Below are 19,279 nucleotides of genomic sequence, written 5' to 3'. Positions count from 1 at the left end.
GAGATGTTTTCTGAAACTCAAGAGACACATCTGAGATCACTAGGGTCTTTTTCTCCATTTATTCTGAGAAATACAGTAATCTTATTTGTGCAGAGTGAGCATCATGGTTTGTGTGTGTGATGCCTCTGTGTTTGTCTGTGTGCAGGTGATAGCGTGTGAACAGCAGTATGACTACTCGTATGATGCCCGCTGTGATGTGTGGTCTCTGGGCATCACTGCCATAGAGCTGGCAGACGGAGACCCACCACTGGCAGAGATGCACCCGGTCAAAGCACTCTTCAAAATACCACGGTAAGAGACACCAGGGGGAGCTATACTCACACGGCAAACGTGAGGACATAGAGGGAGGAATAGATGGAAGTGGAGATAGACAGGAGAGATTGAGGAAAAGTGGAAAATAAGAATAAGAGTAGCGTGAAGGAGAGAGAGACCAATAGGAAAGGCCCCAGCATTCTCATGCACATTGACACTCTGACACAGAGCGTTGATCCCAGAAAATTGCCATATAATTGCTAGAGTGCCCTCTGTGTGAACACAAACACTCTCCGGGATTGATCCCTGATTGATCAGTCCCGGAACGCTCCCTGTGTGAACAAAAGGCAGGATCAATACCGTAAGGTGTGTGTCGTAGTGATGACGCTGAAGCTTAGATCGTTCACCAGCATAGTGAAACAGTACAAGCTGCGCTAGTTTATGACTGAATCAGAAAGAAATACACGAGCGTGGTTTCTAGAGAGAGGAATCGCAGATCATAAGAAAACTTAAGACGATGTGGAGACATTACACGTCACATCCTGATGTTACGTGTCTTTACGGGATGTGTGTGAAAGTATGCACAGATTCATGAAAATCACTGGCAGTGTGAATGAAGCAAAATCAAAGATCCCGGGACACATTATCAGTGTATTTTCTGGAATCTCTGTGAAAGGGGATTCACTGTCAGCAGATTGCAGAAATTAAAACCAATTAAAAACACTTAAATAGGAGATTAAACTCAAAGTCAAAGAAACATGTTGGTTTTGTTTGGAACTGAAATATGAAATATTGTAAAAATATTCTTCAACCTAAATGTTTGCTAAAACGTCCATATATTCACTGCAGTTTCAAGCTTAAGTAGTGTCAGTAAGACACCAACAACTTGCCTTTTGCACTCATGTTGTTTCTTTTAAATTATGACTATGTTATGTCCTCAAAACACTTACCATAGTGTGTGATGTTTTGACATTGACAAGTCGATGAGATGAATCAATGTAACTCCACAACAACTAAATAAATGTATCCGCTAACCATTCAGAAACGTCCAGATGCGTCTAAAAGTTCTTCCTGAGTCTCTCTGTAAGGCTGCACTCGCTACGGGTTATTTCTGAGATTTTGGATGAGTGAGATTCGCATGTTTTGTTCTTGTAGAGTATCCGAAGCTCATGTAAAGGATCGGCCATCTTCTGAATGGGGGTGGGAGCAGCAGCTCATTTGCATTTAAAGAGACACACTTAAAAACGGCACGTTTTGGCTCACACCCAAAAAGGGTCAAATTTGACAAGCTATAATAAATGATCTGGGGGTATTTTGAGCTGAAATTTCACAGACACATTCTGGCGACAGCAGAGATTTATATTACATCTTGTGAAAAGGGGCATAATATGTCCCCTTTAAAGCGTGAACTGTCATATTAGTGCTTTATTCCATTGAATATTTCCACTGTGCTCTTCGTCATGCCTTGCTATATCCCCGTTCACACTCATGTAGCTTGACTGTTTTATTGTCACAGAATTGGGACATATGTCATAATAGTCTGATTAATGATAAATGATAAGCTTTGGTGACAATCTGACCTTCTGCCATCTCTATGATCACACCATTATCACCCAGAATGCATTGGTTATGTCCTTTGATTGCAATTTTAATTTGTGATTAGCCACCCCCCCCCTTCCCCATTGTCTTCTCGATGAGGCTGACGCTCATGTTATCTGCCCTGCTCCAGGCCTGCAGGGGATGGGCCGCTCGCTGTCGGGACACTGGGAGTGTCACGCATGCCTTTATGACACTGACACCACAGCGCTTAGCTCAGTTTTACAGAGAAATAGAATACTAGCATACTGCTTACTGCACATTATAGAGTATATCCTGTTTTTTAAAGGTCACACTTTATATTAGGTGTCTTTAACTACTGTACTATGTGCTTGCATCAAAATAAGTACAATGTGCTTATTGTTTTGATGTTGTATTGTAAAACTTTGTTGCTACTATTGAGGTAGTATATGGGTTAGTTTAGGACAGGTTTGGTGGTATGGGTTGGTTTAAGGGTGGGTAACTAGAGGCTTAAGTTTGAGAACAAATTTTGTTGTTAGCTTGAGAAAGCCTGAATGGGCAGCCTGAGTCAAAAGAGCCAAAACACATGTCTGTTTGGTGTTCTGGAGCTGGACAAAAAAAAAAAAAAAAAAATTCTCTATTGATTTTTCTTTTTTGTGCCCCATGCTATTTTGTATTCTGATAAATAAGCTTATTATTACAGAGAAATTATACATACAAGTTAAAATTCACAATAAGTACAAGCAATAAATCAGGTTTCAGGTTTGTAGGTGTTCAGGTACAGAAATTGAATAATCAAATGTCAAATAACAGTTATTTTTGTTAGTCTTTGTTAAGTATAGATTGATCCTTCCTTGTAAAAGCTACAAAGGTTATTTACATTTACATTTACATTTAGTCATTTAGCAGACGCCCTTATCCAAAGCGACTTACAAATTAGGACTAAGTTCAGCGGGTCATCATAAAGAGGCAAAAGCAACAACAACGCAGGAAGTGCTCAAAATACGAAGTTCAGGTATTATTCAGAGTAGCATAAGCCTGATAAGTGATGTTTCAAAGGGAAAGGATTTTTTTTTTTTTTTTCTCTATAAGGTTAAGTGCTCACGGAAGAGATTGGTTTTCAGCTGTTTTTTGAATGTTGTCAGGGATTCTGCATTCCGGATGAGGGTGGGGAGAGCGTTCCACCAGCATGGAACTGTAAATGAGAATGTTCTGGAAAGTGATTTTGTGGCTTTCTGTGATGGAACCACGAGACGTCGCTCGTTGACCGATCGTAGGTGTCTGGTAGGGATGTAGACTCGTAGGAGTGAGTGAAAGTAGGAGGGAGCTGAGCCTGTGATAGTTCTGTAAGCAAGCGTCAGTGCCTTGAACTTGATGCGAGCAGCTAGAGGTAGCCAGTGCAGAGAGATGAACAGAGGAGTGACGTGGGCCCTCTTGGGCTCGTTGAAGACAAGACGAGCTGCAGCATTCTGGATCATCTGTAGGGGTTTGGTCGCACATGCTGGGAGTCCAGCCAGAAGGGCATTGCAGTAGTCAAGCCTAGAGATGACCAGGGCCTGGACGATAAGTTGTGTTGCATGCTCAGTTAGGAAAGGCCTGATCTTCCTGATGTTGTGCAGTGCAAACCTGCATGATCGAGCTGTCTTTGAAATGTGATCTGTGAAGGTCAGCTGGTCATCAAACGTTACTCCAAGAGCACTGCTCTTGGTTATTCAGTCAAGAGCAGTGATTTGTTCTCTTTGTCTGTTTTTTGTTGGATAACATTAAAGACAGACAGCAGCTGGTTAAATGCGGTCGCTTTAAGACATAAAGCACAAATCCAATGATACCTGATAGCTGTTTTCTTTCTCAACTGTTTATGTTCACTTGAGACATAGCCGAATGTTTTCGACAATACTCACCAAGATATCATGTTGGCACTTTTTTTCTTTTTCAAAACATGCTGGATAACATCATCAGATTTTGTTCATGTGAGCTCCACTGATGCTGTCATTAAAGCCAAAGGGGAAAGAAGTTGATGCAGGATTTACTTTGAGACGATTTTCACTCATAAATTGCTAGTAAATTTCTCAAATAAATAGCAAGTAACACATTGAATTGAACATCATTGAATTTTTTATACTGAAATAGTATTTTCTCGTAAAACGTACTCCAATAGTTTTATTAACTTTGAAAAATAATTGTTTTACACTGTACGAAGACATTCTTTCTAATTTTTCAATTCAGAATTTCAATTCAGCATTTTCTTGTTATGCTGACAATATAATTTGTAATGGAAAAAGGTACATTTTCAAGAGAAAGTGCACTGTTGAATCCCACCATATGTTATGAAATACTGAGAATTTAAAGATTTGTGTGTTTGTACCAGTGTTGTGGCTGTGCCTTAATGCCGCTGGAGGTTTCGATTATGAATGCTGGATATGAGAAATGATAATGTTAGAATACTGTGCTTTTGCCTTTGCAGGCCCATTTGTCATATGGTTTATGCCTCGGTGCAATAATCATGTAGAGTATCTACACCATCATGACGTGCTTTAAAATGATGTGCTCCCTCTGCTTTTTCACCCAGCTGTCTCTCTCCCTCTATCTCTTGCCTCTACCTTTCTTTTTCTTTATTCTTTTCAAATTAGATATTTGGGCCATGGCGCATAAATCAGATGCGTGGGACCTTTAGTGAATAAATCAGTGTTCGCGTGTGTACTGGGGCGTGAAATGATTCTGTTAACATGTCATCTGTCCGGGACGGCGTTCCCACTCTCAGACGGAGAGATTACGAGGGGGCGTGGAGCGATCAGAGCCTTTCAGTGCGAGATGTTTGACTCTTGATGAAGGCCATCAGAGGGAACTGAATACTGTAGCTGCTCATACACAAGCCTGCACAACCTGAATATGATTATTTGAGCTCAAGCTAAAGTGTTTTTCTCACTGACATACAAGGATTCCTGGGTTTTTAATTAAGGGTAAATCATTTATATTTACTGAAAATCTTCTAAGCCTGAGTTGGCTGTGGTGTAAAGTGGACTGTATTTAATCCACTGCACTTAAAAGAGTTAAAGGCTCATGATTAGCCATGAAAGATTTTAATTTGATTAGCTGAAATGTGTATTTCAATCTTTTAGGTTCAGTCACATTAGTGACATTTCAGCGGGAAATAAAAGGCCTATTGTCAATAGAGTTGTAGCACAGCTCATGCAGAAGTCACTTTGAAACCAAGATCAGTATACTATTGTGTTTTGGACGCTTGTCTGCAGAATGGGAATCTTGTGTTCTGGTGTCAGGTTTGACTGGTAGGCGTGGTCCAGTTAACCCCTGCAAAGAGATGCTGTACGACACCTAGACCATAAATTAAAAATAAACATCTTTCTCCATTGACACCATTACATTTACATTGTATGCATACATTTCATGGCAGATGGATTTATGCAAAGTAAATTCCATTCCATTCAAGGTTTACATTTGATCAGTTCAAGCATTTCCTGCGAATCGAACCCATGACCTTAGCGTTGCTAGCGCCACACTGTACTGTTTAAGATACAGACATGCTTCCTATTCAAAAGTAGACATTTATTCTGACAAAATACATTTTTGGGAAGCAACATTTTATATTTTCCCTGGCTGCTGTCTTTGATGTCACAGTTCAGGATAGTCACTAGTGAAGGGTTTGGTACTGTCAATCAGCCAATGAGTGTTGCCACGACATCATTTCCCTGCGATTACCCATAGAAGTTTAGCATACTTGTAAAAAGAGTACTTGTTCTTGAAACTTACTTAGTTACTTAACATGCAGAATATACTTAAGTGCGAAATTAGGGTTTTTTGACACTTAATTGCATGTTAACTGAAAATGTAATATAGTTCCAATTCATAATAAATGTAGTTAGATGAACTGTCGAGTGCTTTTTTGACCCACATTAGTAGGACTTTAGTACATCTTTAGATATAATTTCATAATCACTTCTATTGTCTTTGAAATATAAGTGAATGTACTGACAAACATTTATTTCTACCGAAACTTGTGTCATATATCTGCAATTACACATTTGTAATGATGGAGTTGCAATCTAGTACATTTAAAATATAATCACTTTAAATGTCATTTTGAAAAACAAAGTTCAAATTTATAATACATGTGCAGATAGTATGTTAGTCAGCAACACATTTAAATAAGTGTACTTCTTTAACTATTAAAACAATGATTTAAATTGCACTTTAAAGTAAAACTTTTAATTCGACATTACAAAGTGCACTTTTTAAAAGTGTTTTTAAGTGTTAGTCTTGAAAGCGTACTTAAGTGACCTATTTCATTAACATTATATTATCTGCAAGTACAGGGTATTTTTTTGTCCATGATGTTACACCAGAACTTTCTAGGTTGGTTCATTCTCACACGCTGACTATCACTGTCTTTTTTAAACTGTTCTTTCTGTCTTTCCTTTGTTCTCAATTTTTGTCTCGTTGTGTTTGTCCAAATTAACTAATCAGCTTTCATATCAAGATAGTACTGTGTCTCTAGCTCCTTTATTCCTGATATGTCTGCTCTGCCAGTTAATCTGGGCGTCCCTTTTTAATGTACTTTTAAGATTTGAAGTACACTACAAGTGCACATTCTTAAGTGGACTCCTTTTTCACAAAGGTAGTCACATAGGTTTTCAGCTCAGGTAACAGACTTCCGTTACATACTGTTATGTACTGTTCCTTACTCCGGGAGTCCTGCCAACTGCCACTGAGATGAATGTGAATGTTAATGGATAGCTTTCTCCATGTATTATAGACCTCATTAGTCACTAGCATACCTCTTAACTAGCTTAACCATTACTAACAAGTATAAAACAACCTGGACATGAACAGCATGGAAATTCACATTAGTCTAAGCGATTTTGTCTATTTTTACCACAGTGGCAAATCAGTGGCAGTGTAGCATGGAAACGTAAAAAAGACAATATGCAGTACATCACTCTTTAAGATTGTAAGTCTAGTTTCTGTGTTTAGCTGGTGGCAGGACTTTGCCTTCATTTCCAATCGCCTACAAATTATTTTATCAGTATGGCCAGGCCACTGGGAGGTTGAGATATTGTGGAGTCTTTTGTATGTGGCAGATTAGTATTGACAAAATGTCTGCCATGCCATATATCATCAGAAACCAGTGCGGCCACAGAGCTTGTGTTGGAGTCATGTTTGTGTGTCCATCTGAGGCTGATTTTACATACTGCAGTGACATTAGATGACTGTAAGTCAAGTACATGCAGAAAGGGTGTGTAGGCATGAGATATGTTTAACTTTATGCAAATGAAGAATGACTTGATGAGGGAGCGACAACCAATAGAAGTGAATAGTGAAGTGTTGGCGGCAAGATTGAGGATTTGCTATAAATGATGATATATTTCTGTGTACATAATCGTTTTTGCTGACTATGAGCCTGAATGATTTTGTGAACCCAGGCTGGCGCTTGCGATTTCTCAGCAGATAAATAGCCGCGATGGCAATGCACACTCGCTGTTTCTCGTCCATCTTTACTATTAAGCGTTTTATGCACTGATTCCATTTAGATTTAGTCTTTTCCCTTTCAAAATGTTAGCGACACAAGAAAACTGAAAACTGAATACATATCACAAACTTGCAATTGCAAGTTATAAAGTCCAATTCTGAGGGAAAGAAACGACTGACTCGAGTTTATATCTTGCAATTCTGACTTTATAATTCTGCAAAAAGCAAAATGTAAACTCGCAATTGCGAGAAAGTCAGAATTGTGAGATAAAAAGTCGCAATTACCTTTTTTATTTTTTATTCTGTGGCGGGAACAAGCTTCATACTTCTCTAACAGGTTTACTCAGTTTTGTTTTTGTTTTTTTGGATTGAAATATGACCTAGACATGTTCCTGACAGGTTTTATGAGATTCACACTTATGTATATTAATATATCCCTCCCTCCCTCCCTCCCTCTGTTTGTGTCTAGCTTGTCATCTACAGCGTAACAAACTGATGTTGTGAGCAACATGGCTGACAGCGTGACTGTTTCCCAGTCAGAGTTTAGTGGCTCCGCGGCCAGATTAGAATAAACCCAGCGTGTTTACATCCTGTTTGCGTGTGCTCACAAACACCCAATGAGGGTGAACACCACGGCAGAATTTACCCAGCACAATAGGAGCGCCATCAGCGACGTTGCCTTGACTTTGTTATGTATAAGCAGCTCTCTACAGCACTGCAACATCAAGGCGAGTGTGTGGCTGCAGGCACGCATTATATTTTGCATTGAAGGAGTCGGTTATTTTCCTTTGATGTGTTCTTCAGAGACGACGGCCTGTCTGAATATCTATCAAAGCACCCAGTGACTTAGAGCAGCGCAGAATGACAGATTACTGTGGAAAAAAAAGAAAACCATGTTTAACGGGGGTTGGTTTATATGCCTAATGCTTTGTTCTTGGTGATAGTTTCTGATGAAAGACAGAGAAGATGTGTTTTTAAGTAGTGTGTCTGTCCTTCGACCTACACTGCTCTTTACGTCTGTTTGAGACTTCAGTCAAGCCAAAATTAGATTAAGAGTCATTGAGAAAAAAACGGAGATCTTGAAGCATGTCACAGTTGTGTTTGTTTAGTTTGTTTTCATTGGACTTGTCTGCCTGTCATCACGTCACATGTCATCTTCATTGTCACTGTCAGTTCATCTGTATCACCTGTGTTCAGTTAATCATCGTCATCTGTGTTTGCATTTAAGTTCCGTCTGTTCAGTCTTTGTCCGATCTACGTTGTGTATATTGTGTGTTGCTGCCTGTCCTGCTATCATTTATATTATTACCATTAAACCTTTGTGTTGGAAATATATCCTCATCTTCGTCTGCCTTCCTGCAAGCAGAAGTAGAGGGAATCTAAATAAAAAGATGAGAGCGCCACATTCATATTTGCCTTAAAACAGCCCATCAAGCAATAAGACACTGCAGACAGGGATGAATTGTGAATTTAATCATATTTCTGTTCCTCTTCCTGTCCTTGTTGCAGAGCTTTTACTGGAAAATCAGTGTTGGCCCATTTATTTTGTTGTCATCTGTGTGGATTCTTACAAAATGGTATTACTTCAGACTCAAAAACATGGTATTACTTCAGACTTTAGAAGCTTCATTCATCAAGGTCAAAAGTAAAAGGAATTGTACCTGGTTCCTGGTCCATAACCACCATAGATAGGGTTCTGTTGTGTCTTTTAATGACTTTTCCATGATCTTTGGACAGGATTGTTTTGTCACGTTGAATGAGGATGTTTATTTTTTTTTTACAAATTATTTTACTTATTAGCACTTATTACGGAAATAATACTGTAAGTACACACCTGGCTCGTTTGTTTCGGAACCTGGTGCATTTTCTCCCATAGTTTGGTTCATTTAGGCATATATGAACATGACAATCGAGCTTGGAGGGAATCACATGATTAAATACATATGAGTGAAATATCTCTGAAGTATATTCCCATTCATTTTTTTTTTTTTTTATCACACCAGGGTGATGAACATGGAATACGAATTTGTCCAGCCATGACTTCTAGTTTCACAGGAATTGAAGGAAACACAAAGACCAAATTCCCTTTATCATCCATTACAATGAGTAAAACCACAGAATATAGTTCTGATGTGCAACAAAAGATTGTTGAGCATCACACAATAGAAAGTGGATGTAAGGAAATAGCTAAAGCATTGAAAATCCCCATTTCCATCTTCAGGGCAATAATTAAGAGGTTCTAATCAACTAAAGATGTTACAAATCTGCCTGGAAGAGGGCGTATGTCTACAGTATATTGTCTTAATGCACGGCCAGGAGGAGAGTTTGAGTGGCCAAAGACTCTCCAAGGATCACAGATGGAGAACTGCAGAGATTAGTCTTGGGGTCAGAAACCCTAAAGCCTACAGTACATCACCACATGTTGTTCGGGAGGGTTTCAAGAAAAATCTCCTTGCTCATCCAAAAACAAACTCCAGCATATTCAGTTTTCAGACAAGACTGGAACTTCAAATGGGACTTTGGGTTTTATGGTCAGAAACCCCTGTGATTCTGTTTCCCTGTGTTTACCCAGAAGTTTAGCATTTGTAAAAAGAGTACGTGTTCCTGAAACTTACTTAGTTTCTTAACATTCAGAATATACTTAAGTGCGAAAAAAAAGTGTTTTTGACACTTAATTGCATGTTAACTGAAAATGTAATATTTCAATTCATAATAAATGCAATTAGATGAACTGTAGAGTGCTTTTTTTATCCACTTAAGTAGAAACACAAACACAAAGAAACGTAAACAGGGGATCTCTGACCAATAAGTGGACAGTTTTACTCATATGTGACTTAAATGAACACATTTTGGTACCCTTTGAAATGTTGCCTTGTGAAAGCGAACCGAACCAAGAAGAAAATGCAACATTGTAACAAATTAAGTCCCTGTCTCGGAACAAGCAAACGATCTACAGGTCTGAAAAGGCACGAAATTAAAATACTTAAGTGCAAACTGAATTTAATGTTTTTGGACACTTAATTGCATGTTAAGGAAATTAAATGTGTTTTACCATAGTTTAAATTTATATTAAAAGCATTTAGCTGAATTTTTGCATTTAGCTGAATTTTAGCATTTAGCTTTTTTGACCCACTTAAGTAGGACTTTATATGTCATTTAATAATTTCTTCTGTTGTCTTTATAGTTAAAGTTTACTGCTGAATGTACTGACAGGCATTTATGGTAAACTAAAATATAAGTTGATGTCATTAATGTATTTAAATATATTTGCAATTACACATTTGTAATGATGAAGTCTCAATTTAGCACATTTAAAATGTATTAACTTTGTATGTTTTAATTTTGTAATTTTGAATAACACGCTTAAAATTCAATAAAAAATATTGGCATGTGAGTAAACATCAAAATAAGTGTTGTATAAATAATACTTCTTTAAAGCATCACAAAAAAATATACATTGTTGCTAAAGCAGAACTTTTTGACATTATTACAAAGTGCACTTTTTAAAAGTGTACTTAAGTTTAAGAAACAGTGATGAAAGTGTACTCTCTCTTTAGATACACTTAAGTGTCCTTTTATTTCATTAATATTATTTTATCTGGAAGTACAGATTTTTTTCAAATTACATTTAAGATTTGAAGAACACTACAAGTGTGCATTCAATATAATTAAGCACACTTCTGTTTCACAAGGGATTGAGTGAATGGATTTAAACAAATATACCTTTTTAGTGTACAAATGTCTCCAATAAGTCAAAGAACATCCTGAGGTATGTTGTTCTGGAAGACACAAGCTGCCCTTAAAAATTATGTTTTCTTAGATGGCCTAAAACTGTCCCAGAGTTTGAGGCCTCAAAGCATCACAGCTACTCAGATCTGCTTGTGTGTTAATAAATGAGCCTGTGAGTGTGTGTGTGTGCTAATAAATGGGCATGTGAAAGTGTGTGTATGAGTTAATAGATGGCTCTGTCTGAGTGTAGCTGACAGAGGGATTATTCGCTCTCATAACTCGGCAGCTCTGCGGACAGATGTTGCCTGCCAGACACTCGTTTGTCATCCAGCAGCAGGCCGACGCGTCCCTGGCCCACACTCTGTGTCTTAAAGACTTAAACACTTACAACTCCACCTCACTGATATACAGCAGCTCATCTGAGATACGACCCACTCTGCTGAAAAGCTGAAGACTCGCTTAACTGCTTCTCTGCAGCAAAAACTCAAAACTGAAGTGCTGATGGGTTGTGGGGTTCGATATATTCAGTCATTATTGTCACTCAAACATATTTGGAAAAAAGTCAAAACAAAAGGTTGGGTAGGGCTCATTAGTATATACACAGCAAAATCCCTAGAGTTAAATTAACTCTGCTCAGAGTGCATATGGTCCCACTCTAAAGATTGTTAAAATAACTCTGAGTCAGAGTTAAAGTTAATGAGATAATTAAGTGATTAATTCAATGATGATCAAGCATTAGTGATGAACACTTGCTGGTAACAAGCAGAATCACTTAAGGAAAGAAGATATTAAAGCCCGGTTTCACAGACAGGGTTTAGATTAAGCCAGGATTAGGCCTTAGTTAAATCAGGATATTTAAGTAGCGTTTTAAACGTGGCTTAAAAAAAAAAAAAAACATTACTGATGTTCATCTCAAGACAAAACAATGGCACTGACGTATTTTAAGATATGTCAGTGCAAGTTGTTTTCAGCTAAGACAGTTCAAACATGCATTTTAGTCTGGGACTAGGCTTAAGCCTTGTCTGTGAAAACAGCCTTAAATCTCTTAAGATCTCAGCAGAGGATGATTAAACAACTCAACAAACAGTAGTACTAGCTTAACTTATTACTAACCAGATTGACTTTATTTCTGTCATTCATCTACAGAAGTTATTTCTGAGAATTAACAGAGGTTTAGAATTAGAATGAACAAATGTTTGGTCATCATTATGGTGATCCGTGTTTCCTTTAGTTGGGGAGTTTGACTCTTGGCTTTTTATGTGAGTTTGTGGTCTTTGTAACAGTGTTTACCAAAACACATCATTTGTTGCAAAGCGCGCCAGACACAAAGGCGATCAGGTTATGTATTTTTCAGCATCATAAAATAATAATTCACTAATCTTATCCCTGACCAGAAGTGGTTATTTGTCATTAACAAACTATATTCACCAACAATACTTTCTTGCAACAGATCAGACATTCTGAATTTTGATTTTTAAATATATTGTAGGATTTTTTTTTAAGACACACACAGACATCAAGAATCAGCTTATGAATCTCAACAACGGTGACATGCTTCATGCCACAATGCATGCTGGGAGCCATGAGTTTTATAATATGGTGGCTCCCGGCATGCATTGCGGCATGAAGCTTAATAAAAACATAGGCATGTTAAAAAAATGATCTAATAAAAACAACACGATTATTAAAACTTGAGCTAAAATTAAAAAGAAAACAGAAAATATAAAATTAAAATCATATTCAAGATATTAACAAAAACAAACAAACTCTAATAGTATATCAATGATACTAAAATAACACTGCCTCCTGAACATCAGTGCTAAACCAAACATTGTCAGAATAATAACACATAGAAACAATATGCTGCATTTATAACCTGAAATCTGCAATTATTGTATGAAAGTTCTGGGAGATTTTTGATAGTGACGGCATAAAGAAAAGTTGAAAGAACATATTGATTTTAGTGCAGGACTGTAGAGAGGTAAAAGTATTTGATTTCTAGCCTTTTATACTAGAGAAGCTGTTCTGAATAGCTGTTCTTTGGCACAGGTCTATACCTGAATGATGTGTTTGTGTTTCTGGTTTTCTTTGTGTAAGGAGATGAATGCGAACAGACATTTGTTCCGAACAAACACAGTTGTCCCTTTAGATTTGTCATTTATTTACCATCACTAAATGAGGTCAGTCCAATATGTTTGCTTCTGTCTCATTCAAGCCTGTTGTGTCTTTGTGTGTTTTATCTGCAGGAACCCATCGCCTACCCTACGCCACCCTGAGCACTGGTGCAGGAGTTTTAGCCACTTCATTGCTCAGTGAGTACAACAGCTTTATCATTCTGTCCCTGTACAGAGGAAACTCTCACTCTGTTGTGTTTTCTCACTAGTATTGGGTTTTATTTTTTCCTTGGTCAAGCAGTGGTGGACAAAGTACACAAATCCAGTACTTGAGTAAAAGTTCAGATACCCTAATAAAATATTTTTCCAGTAAAAGTATAAGCACTCATTTTCAATGTTTTTTTTTGAGTAAAAGTACCAAAGTACTTGATTTTTAAGTATTAAATGTAAAAAGTACTGATTGATGAACCATGTTTATTATTTATTCTAGCCAGCAGTAAGTCAGACTAGTCATTAGTCAGCACCAAGAAAGATATGTGCAGACATTTAACATGTATTTATCTGCCTAAAAAATAAAATTGAAATAAAATTGTACCCTATCAAAATTTTTTACTTCAGTATACTTAAAATATCTATTAAGGTTATTGATAATTCAAGTGTGCAAATAATTGAAATATTATTTAAAAATTAGGAAACTCTAAATTTGTGTTTGTCAGGGTTTCAAAACAATATACAGGGCTTGACATTAACTTTTTTGCTCACCAGTCACTTGGTGCCTAGTGGTTTTTCAAAGTTACTAGCCACTCAGCATTTTCACTGGCCACAATTTAGACATCGATACCATGGGGGAAAAACTGCCATATAGATGTTTTTAATATTATCCAAAAATTTTGCAGCAGGATTATTAGGCTGCTGTCACTTTAAGACCTGATGCACTGATCTATTATACTGTAACATGTGTGTTTTCTTTCTCATCTGTTTACGTTCACTGTTTACGTTCAACATAACTGACTGTTTACGTGAATACTCGCCAAGACCGACATTTTGTCATTATTTTGTGTGTATTTGACTATTTAAGCAGCGAAAACCAACTAAATTTAGTACTGAGAGTTGGCTTTATGTGCGCGCACTTTGGGTGTGAACATAACATTTGTGGGAATTAGTAAAATTATACATCCGGATCAAATGAAACGAGTGAGTAAGAGCAGGTTTGTGTGTAACTCGCTGTCGGAGAGATGAGAGAGAGAGAAAGCGCAGCTTTTAGCATGCATCTATTCTGCGGGAAATGATTATTGGAAGCGTTTCAGATATTTCAGTATCGATATGTATAGAAAAATCTAGATTTTTGATAACACTACATTGCACTTCATTTATTATTTCAGATGCCATTTAAAATACCAACAGATAAAAAATCTAAATCTGATAGTCTCTTATAAAATCTTATAAAGGGCTGTGGGTGGATCTTTCACCAGGACAATGATTCAAAACAAACATCAAAATCAACACAAAAATAAGTCACTGAGCACAAAATAAAGCTTCTTCCACGACTATCTCAGTTCCGTGAGCTGAATCCTATAGAGAACTGAAGAGGAGAGTGTATCAACATGGATCTGGGAATCTGAAGGATCTGGAGAGATTCTGTATGGAGGAATGATCTCTGATCTCCAAACTCATCAGGCATCATAGGAGAAGGCTCAGAGCGCTTATCTTGGCAAAAGAATAAAAGGCTGCCGTTAATTGTGGCCAGTGTGTATTAGAGAAAAACATTTGACAATGACATTTTCCCCCATTTTCAATTGTTTACTTTAATGAACGGTTCAGTTTTTGTGAATTGATTGAATAAAAGGTCACAATGCAGATTTAGTGCTAGTGTTACCCGAAAATAGTGCTAGTCAAATGACAGAGCAAGAGACAGGAGAAGACACGCATAACAAACCAGAACAAGATTAACAAAGGGAATATAAAGGGAAGGAGGTGACAAATAATCAGCGAAACAAGAAGATGAATGAGCAAACGAGGAGGAGGAGCCAAAACAGATTGAACAGGAGGAGGGAAACAAGACCAAAACAACCACCAAACCAAGATCTGACACAAAAAGCACAGAAAGACTAGATATGATCAGAGTGATACTGACAGAATTTTTGTGAAATGTTTTGTTTTAGCATCATCTTTATATGATCAAATTAGTATTATCAAACGCCTCTTGATATTTTTGATATCTAATGCAATGACATTCTGATATTCTAAATACATTTTGTGGCTCTTTACCGCTATTCTGTCTCTAATAATTTCACTTGACAAGGCAAATGCTGGCTATTTCTGTATGAGCAAAACATGAAGAGAACTTCTCAGATATACGTTCTAATTACTGTCAGAGAGACTGTAAATAAAAGAGGCCCAGCTCTGTGTGTATAAGAGCAATGATTATTATTTCATTATTGAGAATGAAAACATCAGAGAGAGGGATGTTGTGTGCACAGCAGGAGGGCTGTGAATGCTAATTGACTCATTTATATGTGTTAGTTGTTCATTTGTCAGTGTGGCGGGTCTGCTGGCCGCTCCTGATGAATTAAAAGCACAGACGGAGTCATATTCATAAAGTGTGTTTGTGCATGTATCTGTGTTCTGGTGGGAGTTTATCCTGACTGCTCTTTAAGTGCCCATGAGTGTCTACTCTATGTGTACCATTTTCCACACAAATGGATGGTTTGGTGTTGTGGTTAAAACTCAAGGTTGGATGTTCTTTCTGGGACCGCAGTGGTTGAGCCATTAACTATCACCATTGTGCCCTTGAGCAAGGCACTTAACTGCAGGTTATTCCAGGGCAACATCGGTTTTGAAGGCTCAGTACTGTAGTATACCTGTGGAAGTTTCTCTCTTCACTTCCTCAGGTTATTTTATATGTAAGGAGGGGGGCATCGAGGATAAAAACTTTGGGAATGGGAACCGCTGGTCTATATCATTTAAATTAAAAAACTGATGGGAAAAAAATTAGGCCCATCCTACTTTTTTTTTCTTGTTTGATCAGCCATTTCTCTGGGAAATACATAACACAGAAGTGAAGTCAGCTGCAACTTTCATGCTGACTTTCAGATGAGAAAAAAAATTAAAAAATACAAATGTTATTTTGAATAGACTTTTAGAAATAGAAATATAATTTTGTGGTCTTGGGGAAGTATCAAACAGCAAGGCAAAGCAATATTAATGCAATTCACCTTCACACTAAAGGTATTTAAAGCTTTTGGAACTCATTATTAAGAAGTTTTGATCAATTTAATATACTGTAATGGGTAACACTTTATTTTACAGTGTCCTTGTTACATGTACTTACCATAGTAATTGGAAAACCATTGGTAATTACATGCAGCTAACCCTCAACCAAATTCTAGTCCTACCTTAACTCTATAGTAAGTACATGTTGTTGATTAATATTACCCAGTTAAATCAGTTAAATGTATAATACACTATAACAATGAAGCCTTAAAATAAAGTATAACCCTGAAATGTTATGTTTACTGTAGTTAAAAATATACTGTAAAAAAACTATATTTCTATATATAACCTATATTCTAGGGACAGGTGTTGCGAATTAGCCATGGCTATAAACACTGTGATACATGCATTGGATTGTTCTTTATGTAATAATCTATGTTTATTTTGTATCTGTCCCTATTCAAATAAACAACAAATAAATAAATAAAATAAATAAATTTTAATTTAATGTAATTATTTGCGATCGACAGTTTGAATATTCTCTGAATAGTTTCAACATGCTAATTGATATGACAAAAGTTATGTTTCCATCCGCCTATTTTTATGCGCATTTTTGGATATCGCATAAAAAAATGCTGGATGGAAACCCCAAGATGTGCATAAATTATATAATTGTACATAAAAGACTTATGCGCTCAATTGTGCGATACCGAATTTTATCCGATAAATCGACATGCACATAAACTACGTTTGAAACACATAATAAATCCCTCAATGCGCAACAATAAAAACTCACGTGACTTTTCCTCAACAGTGGATGTGATTGGATAATTGTACTAACCAGTGGATCATTGCACAGCCTCTCAAATGTTGGTTTGAGTCTATCATCAAAATGACAGTAGCGTCTCACATCATGATTGCGTTCTCGAACACCAGGCATCTCAATGTGTTTCGTCTGTGCGCTCTGAGATGCAAGTCATTTATGATGTAGGAGAAAAGAGCCACAGTTTCTTCCCAGATTCTTCCAGCAACTTCCATTTTGATTTCAGATATTTCACAATTTACCAAAAGGTTTACCAATTTTACAAAAAGTTGTGATTTTCTTCTCTTGTGGAAAGGGTGCTTTATTCGCAATTTTTTATGCAATATTCCAATTTTGCTCATAGGTTAAATTAGCAACTTTGGATGGAAACATAGCTAATGTTAATGTGTTAAGTATTGGAGGACTAGATCTGCTATGCACCCTCCCCACAGAGCAAGTATGGACTCTGCTGTGAGCATGTAAGATATTCTGCTGCATGAATAGACATAAATCCTGTTGCAGATCTAGACAGGTGGAGCTGGGGGAGGTGGAGGGGTTCAGGGGAAGCTTATCTCAAACTCTGAACCAGACTTTTTGGTAACACTTTATTTTGATGGTCCCTTTTGAACATTCTGTTGGCTATAAGTAACTTTCCAACTACATGTCAACTAGCAGTCATTAGAGTGTTAGAAGACGGTCTGCTTAATATCTGCTAACTCTTTATCGTGATGGTCCTCAACAGACATTCTACTGGCTATAAAGCCCCTTTCACACAGCGCGTTGATCCCGGGAAATTGCCGTGAAATTGCTAGAGTGCCTTCTGTGTGAACGCAAACACGTCCCGGGATGGTGGGGTCTACCAGTCTACAAATTCTCTACAAACACTATAATGAGAGTTAGTAGAGATGTAAGTGCAACGTGACTTATAGTCTTAAACTGAAACCGACTATGTAAATGTTGAGCAAGCAAGCTCATTTGGCTGCAGAATCAGCAGAGGCTAATCAGCTTGTGCCATGTAGTACATGATGTGATTGCCAACAGATTGCATGGAAAGGATACCAGAAGCTTGCATTGTGTTTTCTGAGATTTTATTAGAAACACCTATAGGCAGTGGGCATGCAGAGAGTCCATTGTTCCTGTCTTGAGGAGTATTTAGTAAGTTGAAGAGGCTTTAGTGTCCACAACATGCTCCAGTGTCATTATTAAACAAACTGATTGAAGGAACTGTACTATAATGGGAATGCTTTAGGTGAAGTGAGGGTTTGGTGAGCAAACAGAGTCTCGGTCAGAAGACGTCAGATGATATGGAGTGATGATGGAAGCAAGGAGAAGGCAAGGTTTATTGCAACACCAGTAGTAGTTTATTTATTGTTACGGTTGTCTTTGGTTGAGATGCATGGTTTGTGTGCTGCAGAATTGAATATAAAAAGAGATAACAATTAATAACAATTAATTGACAGTTGTCAACCCACATAAATTAAACAATACAAATAAACAAAAGAGATATGAGTTTACTAATCACAACTAAACAGGCTGTTAAAACATGAATCAAACAAACAATCGTCCCACATGGTTCATGGCACATGTCTGGCAAACAAAGAAATCAACCAACAGTGCTTGACAGTAAATCATAAAAAAAAAGACAGTCAAATGGAAACAAATTAACTCACGTTAACTGATGAAGACACACACAGTATACATCAGAGTGCCAGGAGAAAGTGCAAAGAGTGAGCCAAGAGGTGTAGAAGCAATTTATAGACAACAGGTGAGGTGGGCGTGGTCAGGTGGCAAGTGGGAAAGTATCTTGGAAAGAGCGAAATGGAGTAGAAAGGGAATGGAATGGTCGGAGTCTTTTCACTGATATTCATTTGAATAAATCTGTTTGTCTAATTATGATGTGGTCATTAATTAAATACATGAAAAATACACATATACTCACACAAAAAAATTGCAATACACCACTCAGCATTTGTGTTTGGCACAATAAATGTTCTTCAACCCAGATTAAGCTTTTTATAGACATCACACTAAAAACTGGGTTTTTAGGAACATTAGATCAGAAATAATTCTGCCGCATAAATCCTGTCAGTGTGTGTGTGTGTGTGTGTGTGGTGCTACAGTAAGTGTA

General features: G+C 37.3%; 1 protein-coding gene across 6 annotated transcripts in view; it reads left to right on the top strand.

Moving 5' to 3' along the window:
- The window catches only part of myo3b (myosin IIIB), a gene marked incomplete at its 3' end in the record, with an annotated part of 170,651 nt that overhangs the window by 21,714 nt on the left and 129,658 nt on the right, over positions 1–19,279 (top strand). For 4 of the 6 annotated variants that reach the window (XM_082176050.1, XM_082176048.1, XM_082176047.1 and 1 more), the window contains 2 exons: positions 146–291; positions 13,269–13,334. In XM_082176050.1, the coding sequence (XP_082032176.1) occupies positions 146–291; positions 13,269–13,334 (212 nt within the window). The other 2 variants (XM_082176052.1, XM_082176051.1) reach the window with 2 other exon arrangements.

Source organism: Leuciscus leuciscus (genome assembly GCF_965113295.1).
Source record: "Leuciscus leuciscus genome assembly, chromosome: 7".
NCBI classification, from domain to species: domain Eukaryota; kingdom Metazoa; phylum Chordata; class Actinopteri; order Cypriniformes; family Leuciscidae; genus Leuciscus; species Leuciscus leuciscus.
The sequence above is the reverse complement of the archived record's forward strand: the minus strand, read 5'-3'. Positions and strand labels throughout refer to the sequence as shown.